General features: G+C 41.2%; 4 protein-coding genes and 1 non-coding gene across 5 annotated transcripts; 2 read left to right on the top strand and 3 right to left on the bottom strand.

The window, feature by feature from the left end:
• Positions 1-376: 376 nt before the first annotated feature.
• Positions 377-447, bottom strand: TRNAG-GCC (transfer RNA glycine (anticodon GCC)). The gene has a single exon. It is a non-coding gene; the product is annotated as a tRNA-Gly (tRNA).
• Positions 448-1,762: 1,315 nt separating this feature from the next.
• Positions 1,763-3,130, top strand: LOC141842197 (putative methyltransferase At1g29790). Its single transcript, XM_074730422.1, has one exon. It carries the CDS (start codon positions 1,763-1,765, stop codon positions 3,065-3,067), a length of 1,305 nt encoding a protein of 434 aa, XP_074586523.1. The 3' UTR covers positions 3,068-3,130.
• A 283-nt stretch (positions 3,131-3,413) lies between these two features.
• On the bottom strand, positions 3,414-4,248 carry LOC141842045 (glucuronoxylan 4-O-methyltransferase 2-like). Its single transcript, XM_074730263.1, has one exon. It carries the CDS (start codon positions 4,234-4,236, stop codon positions 3,415-3,417), a length of 822 nt encoding a protein of 273 aa, XP_074586364.1. The 5' UTR covers positions 4,237-4,248; the 3' UTR covers position 3,414.
• A 965-nt stretch (positions 4,249-5,213) lies between these two features.
• On the bottom strand, positions 5,214-10,836 carry LOC141841462 (inorganic pyrophosphatase TTM2-like). Its single transcript, XM_074729636.1, has 11 exons — positions 10,500-10,836; positions 10,164-10,278; positions 9,840-10,035; positions 9,465-9,578; positions 9,186-9,359; positions 8,259-8,453; positions 7,027-7,149; positions 6,801-6,922; positions 6,097-6,214; positions 5,715-5,939; positions 5,214-5,426 (listed from the first exon to the last, which is right to left on the bottom strand). The coding sequence occupies exons 1-11, from the start codon at positions 10,834-10,836 to the stop codon at positions 5,214-5,216; spliced, it is 1,932 nt and encodes a 643-aa protein (XP_074585737.1).
• Positions 10,837-14,670: 3,834 nt separating this feature from the next.
• LOC141838926 (uncharacterized) lies at positions 14,671-16,486 on the top strand. Its single transcript, XM_074726552.1, has 2 exons — positions 14,671-15,357; positions 15,733-16,486. The coding sequence occupies exons 1-2, from the start codon at positions 14,823-14,825 to the stop codon at positions 15,810-15,812; spliced, it is 615 nt and encodes a 204-aa protein (XP_074582653.1). The 5' UTR covers positions 14,671-14,822; the 3' UTR covers positions 15,813-16,486.
• Positions 16,487-16,499: the final 13 nt, after the last annotated feature.

Raw genomic sequence — 16,499 nt, 5'->3', positions numbered from 1 at the left:
TTAGTGGGCGAATCACATATTTAGGCCATAAACCAGTGAAGTAACCTGCAAAAGAAGCCGAGATTTGCTCCGTTCCCTGCATATTGACCGAGTCAGTCTGATTTTTAATCATATATATATATAGAGTGGAGACTAATCGATCCAACTGATTATTAGAGTATTAAAATATACTTAATTAAATTTAATTGCATCTAAATGTGCACTTGGAAATCGGAAGTCTTTCATATCCAAATAAATTTTATTAAATTTATATTTTTGCACAAATATTCCTCTGGCTCATCCCAATAGCTGGCAGATATCATGATGAATTAAAAACGCGCTGTGCCTCGTAACGGAGGGGACTGACTCGCAGAAAAAGCGGGAAAAAAATAACCGATGCACCAGCCGGGAATCGAACCCGGGTCTGTACCGTGGCAGGGTACTATTCTACCACTAGACCACTGGTGCTGATATTGTTGACGTTCAAATTATATTTTCTTTATATATAAAACATGATACTAATTAAGCTAAAAATACTCATCCATCCATTACTAATCCTTCTGTATCTGTTTTTGCTGTTTCCTGCAATTAATTAGCAGGTTTGGTGATATGGTGAGAAACTGACTTCTGAGTGTACAAGAACAATTTGACAAGGAAGTAGGATGTTCATAAATCATCTAACTCCACTTCAATGGTTGTAGTAGATACGAGTATCTGATCTGCTCCAATTATATCTTCACCTGCTCGAAACTAGCGGACCAACTCCCCACCTGAAGCAATAGAGGGGGCACATATTTCAGAGGCACCAAGGAACACGAAAGCACAGAGGTTTGCTTGAATAATATCTCTTCCAGAATGATATACCAATTTGTTTCTTTTGTTTGAATCCAAGAAGGTGAAATATCTCTGCTTATACTTCACGCAAGGGGACATCAGTGTGAGTTTGTCGAGGGTCACGGAATGGAGAAAACAACAGAAATTACAGACTCAAAAGAGAATGGCCGGAGAGATTTTGTATCAATATATTTCAGTGCAGAAATGTGTTTTGGTACTTCTGTGGCTTGTAGCATCGATCACTAGTATTTCTTCCACTAGTTCTCCCTCCAATGCCTCCACCTCCAATTTTGCTGTTGCTGCTTCGTCCTCTGATGTGAAGAGCATCACCTTCTCTTACATGTAGATAACACATTTATGTTTAATTCTTCTTATAAACACATTATTAATTAGATATTTCTAAGTATTTCTACCACTTTAAACAAATGTTTGTTGTGATCGCAAGTAGTTCTCTATAAAGAACGAATCTAACTAATTAAGGTAAGGCCCAATGCAGATGAACAGAATTCCTATTGTCCAAGAGCTCCTCATAATCACTGAAAAGGAAGGAAAGTTGACAGGAAGCTCTATTTTAGGAAAACAGAGAGCTTGGATCCCGAGTCCGGAAGGAAAAGTTTTGTGTCGACTTTATCGAGGCCGAGTTCACCATGTCTGTCACCAGTTGTGCAAATCTTGGATCCCGAGTCCCACCAAGGCACCGTTGATAAATAGATCAAACTCCTAACCATTAAAAGGAATTTAATGAGACTTGTCTTCTCTTCTCCAGTGGCGAGAGCATCCTCTTGCGCGAGATCGGAGAGTTGACTTTGTGTCAGGAAGCGGCATTTAATGCTTCCTCCAAACTCGTTATAGAATCACGTGCTGAATCGCGCAATCCCAATAAGTCTTGCTTTATGTTTGCTATTCTTCTTCATCACCATTTCAGAATCCAATTTTTTGTTATGCAGAGATGGGTATCGAGGATGAACACCGCAGATTGAAGCCAAGCCACGCGAAGAGCCCGATGAGCTCCAAGCTGAAGATTCTACTGCTGGTGGTTTCAACCAATCTGCTCTCCGTTTATACCTTTGCCAGGAGTTCCGGTTGGGTGGCGCCAACGGTGGACTCCAGCACTCTCCTCCGGGAGCTGAACGCCACCCAGCGCCAGCTGTCCGACAGCCAGTCGCAGGTGTCGCAGCTCAGCAAGCTGCTGGCAAACGCCAATTCCCTGCTCGAGACGACATTGACGGAAATCGGCAAGGCCCACCGGGAGGAGGCGTCGCCGGACGAGGACCTGGAAAAGTGGGATCGCCAGCTCACCGGCGAGCTTAAACTCGTAGTTGGGCCACACGAGTTCCCCCTCGGGTACAACCACAACATCGACTCCGACGAGCTGTATCCCGTGCTTGGCGCCGCCTGCCGCCGGCACGAGGAGGAGCTGGTGAAGTACATGAGCTACGAGGTGGGCGGTGAGTGCCCCTCCGACGAGGTGTTCTCGCAGCGGCTGATGCTGCAGGGATGCGAGCCCCTGCCTCGGCGGCGGTGTCACCCGAAATCACCGGTGGGGTATGTTGAGCCGGCGCCGCTCCCGGAGAGCCTGTGGACGATTCCGGCGGACACGAGCATCACGTGGGACGCGTACACCTGCAAGAACTACTCGTGCCTGATGAACCGGAGGAAGGTGCAGGGGTCGTACGATTGCAAGGATTGCTTCTACCTGTCCAGGAGGGAGAAGCACAGGTGGCTGTATGGCAATGGGGAGCTTGCCTACGCCATGGACGAGGTGCTGGCGATGAAGCCGGCGGGGACGATCCGAGTGGGGCTTGACATCGGAGGCGGTTCGGGGACGTTCGCCGCGCGGATGTGGGAGCGGAACGTGACGGTGGTGACGAGCAGCATGAACTTCGACGGGCCGTTCAACAACTTCATCGCCTCGCGTGGACTGGTGGCGATGCACATCAGCGTCGCGCACCGCCTGCCGTTCTACGACAACACGCTCGACCTGGTGCACTCCATGCACGTCCTCAGCAACTGGATCCCCGACGCCATGCTGGAGTTCGCCTTGTTTGACATCTACCGGGTGCTGCGGCCGGGCGGTGTCTTCTGGCTCGACCATTTCTTCTGCCTCGGCCATCAGCTCAACGCCACCTACGCGCCCATGTTCGAGCGCATCGGATTTCGGAAGCTCCGGTGGAACGCTGGCCGGAAGGTGGACCGCGGCATCGGGAAAAACGAGTGGTACATATCCACCGTCCTCGAGAAGCCGATGACATAGCAGCCAGCCTTCTCTTCCTCCCATTCAGACTTCCATATGAAACTAAAAGGGTGCCATCTCATCTGAAATGGCCATGAATATGCATGTTAATCGCTATTCTTATCGATCGAGTTACTGTTCAATTAAAAGAGATGGCAACATAAATACTGCTTTTATTTCTGAATTATGTTTCTTGCTTGCTTTTCTCACTGTTTATGGTTGTTCTTGCTTCATTTGAATCAGTCGTGTGTGTTTGGATTGGATATTAAATTGAACTTTGAGATTAATATTGAAAATATGAAATACTTATAAAATCCAAATTCATATATCATGATAAAAGTTATTATTAATTTAAATTACTCCAAATTTTAAGGGCAAAATGGCACATCAACACCGTCGTTTGGCCTTTGGCTGGGAATAGTGAAGTGCCTCAGGCGCCCTTCTTGACGCTTCATGTAGCCTTGGCACAAGAAGGCCTTGGAGAACTCGTCCTCCACGCTCCTGTCCACATCGTGCACCATCACGTCCGTCTCCCCCTTCTCCCTCCACCTCGCCGCCATCCCCGCCGTGTATATCGCCGACATCCTCCCCGGAGCTCTGGCGTGGTACCCGGTCGGCGCGTCCACCATGATCACGTCCCACTCCACCTCGTACACCACGGCCGGCAGCTCTCTGAGCGCCAGGCGCGGGCACTTGGAGCGCCGCGGATCGCCGACGGCCGTGCAAAGCCTCTGCCTCCGCAACTCCAGGAGCTGCCCCGCTTCGCTCACCCGCGTGTCGTACACGACGCGTTGCACCTCCACCGTGGTGGGGAGCCTCCGGCGCATGGTCTCGATCCACTTCTCGTCCTCCTCAAGGAAGACTGTGCGGCCGCCGTGGTTGAGCGCGCTCCACATGAGGCTGTCGTGGCCGAGGCCGAAAACGAGGAAATTGCAAGGAGAGCGCTGCCGCAGGACCTCGGCCGTGACGGAGACCTCGTCGATGGTTTGCTGGGGAGTGATCTTCGATGTGGCGTAGTGGACGATGGCGTCGGCCAAGGAAGGAGGGATCTTTGAGCAAGAATTTGCCTTTGCGCCACCGTCCTCTGTTCCAGACGATGTGATGTTGCCTTGGCGAAACTGAAAGGAGGAAGCATTCAGCAACAAGTAGAGGAAGAACAGAATCATCAGCAGCTTTAGAGTGAGAGGCATTTGGAACTTGGATTTTTCAGATCTCTGAGGTTTTCAGATTTAACATTAATTTCATGACAAATTGTTCGATATTTATCATATGATTTGCAGGTGGTTGAGAACTGGCGATCAGGATATTCTAAACTGCTGATCATGAGTGGTTGAGAGAGCAACTAAAAGCTTTCAGTGGTTAGCACTAACAATTAATTAGAATTTTTTAGGCTCATTTTTCCAGTCAACCAAGGACAGGAAAACACTAGGAACCTGTACTGAAAGGCTGTATTAAATTTAAAATTTATAATATACCAATAAATTGCATCATAGTATTTAATATATTTTTATTATATAATCATAGTATACTAATCTACTATAATTTGTATATTTATATTTATATATTTTAATTATCTTAAAAATTTTCAGATCTGTGTTTAAAAAACATTTTTGAGAATTGATTGATGTCCCTACTTCTCTAGATATGCTGCAAAGATTGTTAAATATTTACAAACTTCTCTAGATAGGAAATTTGTTACGTGATTTTAGTTGTAGTATGATAAGAGAACTCTTTCAAAGTGAGTTTGACATTCGAGTAAGTCTCCTTCATCAAATGGAGAATTTAGTAATAAAGATTATGCCATGCAGATAAAAGTCAAATTAGACTTATTGCTAATCACTCTATTATAATTGACGTGGTCTAGTTGGTTAATCTATCTTGCAAGTTCTCCTCTGTCATATGGTAAATTAAATAGCAACATTTTTGGCTCAAAAGTTGAGGGCAATATCCAATTAACAATTAAAACTATATATATAACAGAATCTCTGGAATTTCAGCGTAGTGAGATCTAACTCTGAAACTTCTGTCCCAAAAATGCAATCTTGTGGCTCTTCTGGATGGAGAGATGGAAAGAAAGGGGGGAAAAGAACTGAGCCGCTAGAATGGAGGAGTATTCTCTAGATCTGCAACCTGAGCTAAATGTTGCTGATAGGACTTGGGACTTGACTTAGTCCTGTTTAAGACGTTTCAAAAGAAAAACTCCGATGCCGCCAACTATCACAACAATTACTGGATTTCCAATCAGCTTGAAATCGAGCAGTCTGTTTTTGCCCTGAAGTTTTTGCTGTTGGGTTGATAGAGCCAAGTGCCCATGAACTAAGTTAGAGATGTTGCTCAACCGTTGCATGATTTGTTGTTGTCCTCGTGTGATGAGCAGGAGCTGCCAATGATGAGAAACATCAGCATCCTTTAATTCTTTTGTGATATAATTGTAGCCCACTATTGCTTGATGAATTTCGGAATGAGAAATAAGCAAAATATATGGTACCTCATGATATCTCAATTATGGGTGGAATATGGAAAAATAGTATGGATAGATCATAGATGTTGTCAGGGAATAGGTGAAAAGAAAATGGTAAGTTACAGAAACAGACTTCTGAAAAACCTCCAGTCAGAAACATTGTATTTCTAAGCAGAAAAGGAGAAGTTATTTAAAAGACAGGCATACCTCATCTGTTAAGGGAGAATCTCTATTTAGTTTGGGTAAAGAAGATGAACTGGGCAGTGATGCCGTGAGAGAGCCATTACAAGATTCACTTTCAAGAGCAAAGCGCTGCGGGCTTTCTGAAATTTTCTGGGAATTAAACATTGAGTTGAGTTCTTCCATTTGAAAGCTAAGCTCGCAAATCCTTTCATTTAGACATGATATGTGTTCTGAGAGTTGAGCACTTTCCTACATAGGATAGACCCGAAAAACAAAAGCACCTCATTAATTTGTCTTATAGCCAGAATTTGCTGACAAAACACACACACCAAAACCGCGTGAATCAAAATTTGAACAAATTAAAATTAAGATTTTTCATAAGCATACTTATATTGTTAAAAATTACCTGGTTGATTGCAGATGATCCAATGGAGTGCCCCTCAAAACTTCTGGCGTTGATGGCAAGTCCAGTGAGCTTAGCAACACTTTTGTCCTCATGTGATGAGTAGGAGCGAGACATTCCTCTGAATAAATGCATATACAGTAAACTTAGGGATTTACCAAAGGTATACAGTGGATTGTTTGCTGAAGTCTGAACATTGAATGAATTAGAATGGCTAATGATATCAAAAAACTAAATAAATAGCAAATGAAATACAATTTATTCAGAACAGTAAAGAGAATGTTATTAACATATTATTGATGGTATATGTACCAGATTCTAGATATTCCTGATGCTCTAACTTTGCAGACTTTTGGAGATGTTAATTTTGATTAAGGATGTAGTTGTTATCTATTTATATTAATATTGGTCATTGATAATTTAATCTAAATCATCAAGAAGACTTTGTGACCAGGTGCATAACAAAAGAGTTTATGGAGCATTTCTGATGCTTGATGGATTAATCATATATAATCTGCGTTAAACATCTTATTTTGTATGATCAGAGGTATATTATTAGTTAATGGAAAAAATGCTTGTCTAGATCTAGCAAGTGCTCTGATCAAGTTTTACTGGTATTGACTCAAACTACCAGAAATTATCTGTCATTGAGCATGATAAACAGAAGTTGCTCTTTTCATGATTATATACAGATTAAAATTACTTACCTGGTTAAATGTCTATTTTTCCTACAAACTGCATTTCTAGATGCCTGTTCAAGTGCTTCTCCAGAACTCAAGACTATGTCATCATATGAACTTAGGTTTCTCCGCAATTCATCCGGCAATGCCTACACATCCAATAAGGATAGGACATCAAATAAAGGAAAGGACACCAAATATCCTAGTATGGTAGAATGAAAAGTTCCATCTTAATTTAGAAAAAAAATAATACCATTGCTTCATTCACGAGCTTTTCCAGTTGAATCTGTTCAATGTAAGTACGAGGAATGTAGGAGCCTTCCAATCCCAACTGCTCTGCTATATCCTTGACAGACTTGCGTTCTTTTCCTTCGACCTTTATTATAATTAGGACAATTCTCAATTATACAAGTTTCCAGCATAATTTGTAGTTGCACTGGAAGAAAAATGAGAAATTGATAGGCAGCAGATGTTAACTCCATGGTGTAAATAAAAAAGGATTACTCAAGAATCAAAGACACATCTAGCCACAAATAATGATTTCTGTGTCTTAAAATGACTAAACATTGCACGAACCACTAATTCTGGCCTCAAGTGAGATTGTATATATAACTCAATTACAAATTGATTAACACTGCAATGATGCTTAAATTCCGACTCAAAGAATAACACAATTTGACACTTTCGTTGGGACAAACACAGCTGATGGTGAAGACAAATTTTTGAAAAGCGGCCTAGATAGCCTGCCTTATAAAACATAATTAATGGATTAGAGGGTGAGTTGGGTTAATTAGATGTAATTGATGCTAAACAAACTAGTTTTGATGGTGACTTTTAGGTATTTGGATCCAATTTGAGTTTGATTTTTCTATTGTGATGGTTGAATTTTGGATGTTAAAGCGTGAGATTGGATTGGATTGGTTATAGCTTAAGTGAGGCGAGGGTGAAACTGGTGTGCTGACTCTTATGGGAAATTTTGATATTATCTTGTTGACTCTGCTTGGTTTACTCATATTATCTTGTTAGCTTCTAGCAGATTCTTTGTACATATATTATTGTATGTGGATTGTTTATGCTTTGATGTTTATATTCTCATTGTTCTATTCATATGCAGATACACGTGGTAGTTTGATCATGCTTTAGTTTTATATTACAGTTAGTGTTGATACACATTAGATTAGATAGATCACTTACCTTAGATTAACTAAACATGTATAAATACTCATTATACAAGTGACTGCAATAAAATACTACTAAAAGCAAAGATTATGTAACAGCCTATATGAAGAATTGTATGACAATGATCAGAAACACAAGTGAATCTCTTCATTAGCTAATGCTTCCAATTTATCAAAAAATGAAATACAAAATTCACAAATGTGTCTTCCAATGAATCCTACGCAATGAATAATATATGGAAATGCATGGAATGATTTAAATGGCTCCAAAAATAAGATGATTTCATAAAATGAGAAATCCAATTACCTGTACATAGTGACGATTTAATTGTTCTAAGTAATCAAGCTTCACGATCACTCTATCATCAGAGAAAACATGGCTGTTTCTTTTCAAAATAGTTGCAATGCTGTAGCCTAGTGCCATTAACCCACCAAGAAGACGCGCACCAACTTGAAAAGTAATTCTCGGTGACATGATGAAGGGGTTGTCTGTGACCCATTCCTGAGTATCCACCAGTTGAACAATAGTCAAACTCAGATTTAATCAGAATGAGTGCATGCTAATAGACCTGATGATCACACAGATATTAACAATTAGGGAGGTAGGTACACATTCTATAGAATGCCTATTGAATTGTAAACCTGAAAACCATAAATGATTGGATATACATGATATCCCATCAGGTGCAAGCAAACAAGCAAAATCCTCATAACAAACCAAACAACTAAGTAGTAAATAACAGCACAACCTACAGCACACATTTATAAAAGCAAGGTTCGGAATATTCAAATTATAGACCAAGACAATGAAGATTGAGGAACCAAAATTTTCCATGAATGAGCAGAAACAAAAACCAAACCCAACAAAATGGTAAAAGTGCATCTGGCTACAAATATGAACTAGTTACAAAAATAACTCAGTTGTTATGATAAAAAATGTCACAAGTACAACTTGGCATTTGTTGGGATAACAGTTGTAGGTACTCCTACATTTAAACAATAGGGATACCAATAGCTCGAGTATTGAGCTAGAAGCCAAAACAGTTTGTGAGAAAGTTCAAGACAACCTAATCTAGGTCTGACACATTTAGAACAGAAAGTTGAAGAGAAACTAGTAATACAGAATTATGCTGGTTGCAAATCAAAAGCATGTTTACCTCGATACTGTAACGTTTTATTATGTTAGATTTAGAATCCACATGGACAAAACACCACAAATGAGAAAAGAACAGACCTCAAACATAAGGTTGTACTTCCCATCCTTGTTTCTCATTCTTAAATAAGATTGGCATGTTTCTGGATCTTCACCTGGTGGTAACAGATATATGTCATAAGTTTCCTCTACAACTTCTTCATGCTCTTCGGAAAGAACAGCCTTAATTTGGTCCACGGATATAATTTTTGTTGACTACAATATTGGAAATCACATATTACTACAGGCAAAAATGAGATAAATTACCTAACCAAACCAAATTTACCAAAAAAGGTGGTGGGGCGGGAAACAAACAATAACCTTTAAAATATAAGTTGGATTCCGGAAGCCTGTGAATGGGTTGAACTTATTCTTAATTTTTATATGTGCTGTTTGCAGATCTGGCTCAATGAAGGCCTTGTACATTGGATAGACCTGCAAATGTATTAATAAATCAAGAAACTGTATATGTTTAAATCTAACTTCCAAGTACCTTTTTTAATTTGAGGAAAGCTTTAGCTCTAAATAATTAGTAAAAGTAGAGAAAAGAAACTATATTTGACAAAGTGAAAGAAAATTCTGATGAACTAGTGTGTTTTGCATAAGGAAAGAGGATCATGCAGGTAAAAAAAAAAAAAGAGCATGCAGCAGAAAAAGTATATAATTCTTGAAAAACTGAATTTGAAGGTAAATGACCGTTTCTGTAATTTGATAAATTATTTCTTCAGGTTCTTGTCCAGCACGTTGTATGTCTCTCAAAACTCTTTTGACAAGGTCAAAATGTACACCGCCGGTCACTGAAACTCGGAGGTCAAGTAAAGGGCGCAATTTGTCATTCAAAGCATAGATACCTTCCAAAATAACAATTCGAGAGCTCGGCACATCAACAGTCCTGCTAGGAAGACAACCAAAAAAGGTAGTTTACATTTATCCTTTGAACTAACTATCTGGAAGTTATGTTGTGCTTAAAATCTCTCTATATCAAAAACATTGCTCCAGTCAATTTTCTAAAAATATCACCTGTATCCTATGCGACTGCTTGATTTAAAATCATATATTGGCACCTGAATAGATCTCCCTTCTTTTAGTCCTCCAATGTTTTCCAGCAATGTGCTATAATCTGTTAGTCGTGGATCTGACAACAATTGCATGTATTAGAAATTTGCAATTACTTAAATCAGTATAAATTGGAAAAAAAATTAGATGTGGGAAGTATAGATTAAAGTTAACAAAAAGATCACAACTGCATCCAATGAGTTGAAATTTGAAACTATTGATAAATATGAAATAAGGGAAAGAAATTGTGTTAAATGTGAAAATGGAAAAATAAATCAATGACCTTAGAGAGTAAGTTACCATCAAAATTTTTATCAACGATACGACTTGGATCATTGTAGTTGTCCATTGATATTACAGCAATATTAGGCATGAAACCAATAATCTTATCTGTAAATATAGTCTTCCCTGCCCCAGAAGGTCCAGCTACCCCAACCAAAATAATTCCATCGTTGCTTTGTGCCAACAATTGGCATGCACGTAGTACAACATAGAAGCCTTTTTCGAATGATAATGAACCTTGAATTGGAACAACTTCATAACGATTACAGTCCTTCCGCTTCACCAATCGAACTCGATCTCTTAGAAGTCCGTGCCTAGGTTCTGATGAGTCAATAAAAGGATCGTATCGATCCATTTAGGAAACCTGAAATAAACACCGGATGAAGCTTGAAAAGGAGAAGATACTGAAAGAAACAATAAAATTCTTACTTCACATTATTAGCGTGTACATTAACTGCACACAACAAGACAGTAAAAACAAGAAATGACAACAAAAAAATCTATGGATAAGTGAACATCCAAAACAAAACAATTGATTGTTTCTAAACACGAATGCAAACAATGAGAGTCGTTGCAATACAACTTGTAAACCCTAGTCTTTACAGCAAGGTTTCTATCACTCTAGCCACACATATCATTGCAGAGGGAATGAGGTGCATGATGCAGGAAATATATCAAATAAACTCTTTTATTAATAAAAAAAGAAATCATATCGGAAAATGTCAAATAAAAATTCTATTTTCACAGGTCAAGAAGAGCGCTCAATTAGAATCCATCAAATAATCCCGCACGAAGCAGCAACACATCTTCATTAGGCATTAGCTAACCAAAAAAGGAAAGTGAAACATTCCTCGATCCCCAAGAAATACAGAGGCTTCAAGACAATGAATTAAACCGAGAAACGATGAAACAAATTAAATGCTGCGTACTCTTTTTTGCAAGAGATGATTAATGGTGTGAGGTTTATCAATGGGGGCAAGAAAACACCTATTCCTCCAGCCGAGATGAGGGCAGAGCGGCGTAGATGTGTTCTAAGGAAGGAGAGAGAGCCAGAGAGGGAGAGGAGGAGGCCCCGTAAATCTATCGTGAGCGGCGGCGTCGGGCGGAGGAGAAGGAGATTGACTGGGACGCGCTCGAGAGAAGAGCGGGGATCGTGAAATGATTCCGAAGCTTGCAGAGCAAATCATCGCTTAAATAGCTCAACGAGAATCGTCATAAACGCATCGCGATCGAGTTCTAAGCTCCCCACGTAAGCAACGAGATGCACTTATTGGACGATACAGGTGGGTCCCTCGTCTGTGTGCGTCGTTCGCTATAATTAAAATATTTTAAAAATGATAAGTAAGAGTGCTGAATTTCCACTTTCGAAGAGGCCCCTTAATTTTATTAAATCTCAATTTAAGCCCCTATAATCTGTCAAATGTGTAGCTTATTTAACTACGCTTCCTTATCAAATATAACAGTTCTCCAGGAATTAGATTTGTTGAGTTGGTTACATAAAAAAAAATTTATAAAAGAAGACAAGGGTTCAAATTTTGAAAGCTCCCCCGTCGTGATCGTAAGCAACGAGATGCACTTATTGGACAATACAGACAATGAAATTTCTTTGGGTCCCAGATCGAAAATAATAAATATGAGATAACTCTCACTTTATTTTTTTTTTACTTTTTTCCAAAATATTATCTTCATGGATTTAACGTTTAAGTGTTAGGGGAAAAGTCACAGGTAAAGTAAGTGTGGATTAAAACAAATGCTGGCTGAGGAATAAAATTAAATATATTTGAGAAATATCGACGTGGCCGGTGGCCCCATGTTCTTCGCGGCGCGACGCGATCCGATCCGTAATTGGACACAACCTGTAGCGGGTGTCAGGCCGCGTCATATAAACAACCGAACAAATAACTAAATGAAAAATGATGTGGTTGCGGGCTTCTGCCCTGCATCGATCGAACGCGAGTCCGCCCGCAATTATTGGGAGAAAACGACCCGCCACGTGGTTAGGTGGCCAGTTCTTGTCCCGTTGTCGATTACCCACCTCCATGTGTGCCCCACGGCATGCCATGCATGGCCATGCTATCTCCTTCAATTCATCCACCATCCACCATCCATCATCCATCATCCATCTCCGGCCACGTCGCACCATGTACGACAAAAATATTCTACTACAAGATAATTAATTAAGCATAACCAAGTTCCACTAATCAATAATTTATTCTGATTCCTCAACACATAAAATACAAAGGTAGGCCTTAATGATCAAACGCCAAATTAACTCAATCATGCATGGCTTAATTAGTAATTAACTTTGGAGTCTTTTCACAGATGATCGTGAAATTGATCATGTAGGACCGTTGGAATGGTGGATTTTATTTTTAATAATATAATTATTTTGAATGCTTTTTTATTATAAATCAGCTCATGTTCGTTGAGTAGTCACGCAATCTTACTCTAATGCTAACTATGTCCATGACAAACAAGTTTAATTTGACTTTATATATAGTTGCAAGATTTATGAAAGTCCGATAGAAATTCAAGACATCATTGTGGTCAGTAGAATGATCGGCTAGCCATGAATGCATTCCTCAAATCATCTCATAACCACAGGGGCGGAGCTACAGGGGAGGCGCCTGGGGGGCGATCACCCCCCCTGCCCCCTGACTTTGAAAAAATAGACAATGATCCGGTGACAACTATCAAGCTCAGTTGCTTCCCTTTGGAATATATGAATCAATTTCTATTTTGTCGAGCACTCAATCAACCTGGTAGTTTTCTCCAATTCTATGCCTGAACGGACCTACCTGGGGAAAGACAGGGAAGGAATGTGGACGAGACAACTGAGTCTTCCGATTGAAGGTGATCTATCTAATCAAGAACCTCGCAAGGTCATTCCAATGAGTTCATGGAATGATCCATTCGATTCCACCCATTTTTCATGGATCTTGGCTTGGTGTTCAGCTAAGTCCAATTCGTTATAAGTTAGTTTAGTCTATCAGCTTCTTCGAATGCCTCTATCTCTATTCTATCTACGTCAATTTGTGATGAAAGCGATTCCTACCTTGGGTCAGGAGCTCTCTTAAGCTCGGAAGTCACTGAACTCTCTTCCCTTGTTAAAAAATGACCCATCTTCGGTAAAAATCTTGGCTCTGCCTCTGCATAACCAGTTATAAATAATATATATTCTTATGTTTTTTAAACAAAAATAATGAAATGAAATGAAATTAATTGTGAAGGTAGTAGTAGTAGTCACAAAAAGCCACACCACTGCTTTTGCAAAATGGATGTCCAAGTCAGTTGCCCAGTGGTTGAGTTGAGTGCTGTAATGTGGTTGGTAGAAGTAGAAAAAGATTAGCAGGAAAAGAAGAACACGAGATGCATGTCTTTTTGTTCAATTCTCAGACCTTTTTATTCTTGTTGATTTGTTTTCCAATTCAGAGCATATATTCTTCTCTTTTATCGGCCACTAGTTCTACTTGAAGTCTTCTAGTGCTACGCAAGGCATAATAATGATCGACCACTGTAAGATAGGAATTAATTATAGTGTAACTATAAAATAAAATAAAAAGTAAAATGATCCTTATTATTATTATTATTATTATTATTTCTTTCTAAGAATAAATAAGTGGGAGTTGAAGAAACAAAAAACGGTGCGACGTCGGCACGGCTACGTGACAAAAAACATCCCACGCCACCATCCGCAGCGGCGCGGCACGTGTTGGTCCAGCTCTGCATTACGACGTGGCAGGGCCCCGCCGCACTCTGGTCCTCACCGTTTTCGCCACGTGTCGGTGTCTGAATGGAAAACGGAAACCGGCATCGTTTGTCTCTCCTTTACGAGGTTACCCGATCTCGAGGCCGACCCCACACGGTTGTTTGTTTCGCGAGACAGTTTGATGAGGTCCGTGGCTATCTCTTTAATCAATTGTGAAACGGGTACGAAAAAGAGTAGAAGAAAAAAAAAAGACTCGCCCAATCAATCCGGTGCCATATCGTAAACAACAACTTCGCGCCGAACTACCTGACTTTTTAGTAGAGGGTTTGGCTGGTTCGCTCCTGTACTTTGCCAATAATTCAACAGGTAAGCGGATGGGTAGGAACCGGGGTGATCCAATCATGTTATCTTTTGGTGATTGCAGGTTCCAACACCATCACATGCATCGCTTCTCATAGCCATCATCATGCATCCCGACATTCATCATGATCATCATCATCTTCATTATAAAGACAAGAAGCGATTTTAAAGCGCAATAACATCGCCATTAGAGGAAGAGCCCAACGAGAGAAAGAGAGACAGATCAGACCCCTTTTTGGATCGCGTCGAGCGCTAGTTCGGAGGAAACGAGAATGGAGGAGGTGGAGCTGCCGTCGGTGGCGGCGCCGGAAGAAGACGAGGAGGAGGTGGAGCTGCCGTCGGTGGCGCCGCCAGAAGAAGACGAGGAGGAGGTGGAACAGCTGTCGGTGGCGGCGCCGGAAGAAGACGAGGAGGAGGAGATCCGATGGAGGTGTGGTTGTAGTAGTCGGAGGGAGGAGGAGTGGCCGCGGAAGTCCGGCGGTGGGGTGACGCTCGAGGGGTACGTGGAGACCGGGGACGGCGGCGAGGGGGCCGACGGCGTTTCGAGGACGAAGAGCCTGACGGATGAGGACTTGGAGGAGCTCAAGGGGTGCCTCGATCTGGGGTTTGGCTTCAACTACGAGGAAATTCCCGAGCTCTGCAACACACTCCCGGCGTTGGAGCTCTGCTATTCCATGAGCCAGAGGTTCTTGGACGAGAAGCAGCAGCAGAACCGCTCGCTGGATCGTTCGTCCTCCGGCGAGTCCATGGATCTGTGTGCATCACCAACGCCTCCGCCCGTGGCCAACTGGAAGATATCCAGTCCAGGTAAAAGCTTTGTCCTTGTGCCACTTTATCAGGTAAATGAGCCAAAAGCTCGATTCTTGTGTCCCCTGTTATGACATGGAACAGTCCTTGCTTGTGATGGCTGCCTGCTCTCTATAATATAAAACTAGATCTTTAATCTACGGCAGTTCCATCTTGCTCCGGGTAGAGAAATGACAACAGAAAAAAAACACAACTATAATTCTTTTGGCTTTAAAGATTGTACTGTTCATAAAGGGGCACAGATCTTATACACTAGGAAACTTTTCTGTATCTTAAAAAGTCGATTTATTCCAAATTAATGGAACATTACATGCGAATTTGATCCATTAACCATTGCTCAAGCTCATTTGATTCAGTTTTTATTTCTGTTACCAGGAGATGATCCAGATGAAGTTAAAGCTAGACTGAAGTATTGGGCCCAAGCAGTGGCATGCACTATCAGATTATGCAAGTGAGGAAGATCCCATCTTTTTTTCCCAGTACTTCTGGTCATCATAAGAACTCATCTTCAAATTGAAGCCGATTCCGGAGCGTTCTATGCCAAAATGAGTTCTGTGCTGCCATTTTCCAGCTCGGCGCCATAGGATTTCCCGTAAACTGTGACGGAGAGAGAGAGCCAGAGAGAGGGAGCGGAGCAGAATGAGTAACTGATATGAATGCTGCGAGGTTTGCCCCCAGTTAACAACATGTTGGACTGCATCGTTCCTTAAACGGGTTAATGTGAATGATAATGTATTAGATGACAATAAACGTCTTCTTGTTCACATTTCTTCATCTTAGCAACTTCAGTGCATTGCTCCTTTTTTCTAAGTAAAAGCAAGAGTGTCGACATCTTATTCCTTTTAGACTGATACTGAATGCATGCTTGCAAAATACAGGGAAAAAGAAAGAGCATTGGTATTGGTATCTGTCACATTGTTGGTATTGGCATTCAGTTTGATATCGCCTTCATAATGAATGCAAAGACCGCTACATTTAATGCATTCTCCAATTGGGGTCGATGCAATCTACATGCCTGTTTTGATGATGCTCTTGGCGTCATGTACGGCCAGAATCCCCCCTTCATCGGAGTGGCAAGGGAATCTTCGTGGTCGGACGTGAGGATGATGAAGACGGTCCTCTCCTGTCTGAGTAGATGTTTG

Source organism: Curcuma longa, chromosome 11 (genome assembly GCF_044706935.1).
Source record: "Curcuma longa cultivar G26 ecotype Majalengka, Jawa Barat chromosome 11, ITB_CL_G26_1.1, whole genome shotgun sequence".
NCBI classification, from domain to species: domain Eukaryota; kingdom Viridiplantae; phylum Streptophyta; class Magnoliopsida; order Zingiberales; family Zingiberaceae; genus Curcuma; species Curcuma longa.
Note: the sequence above shows the minus strand (reverse complement) of the source record. Positions and strands in the feature narration are given on the sequence as shown.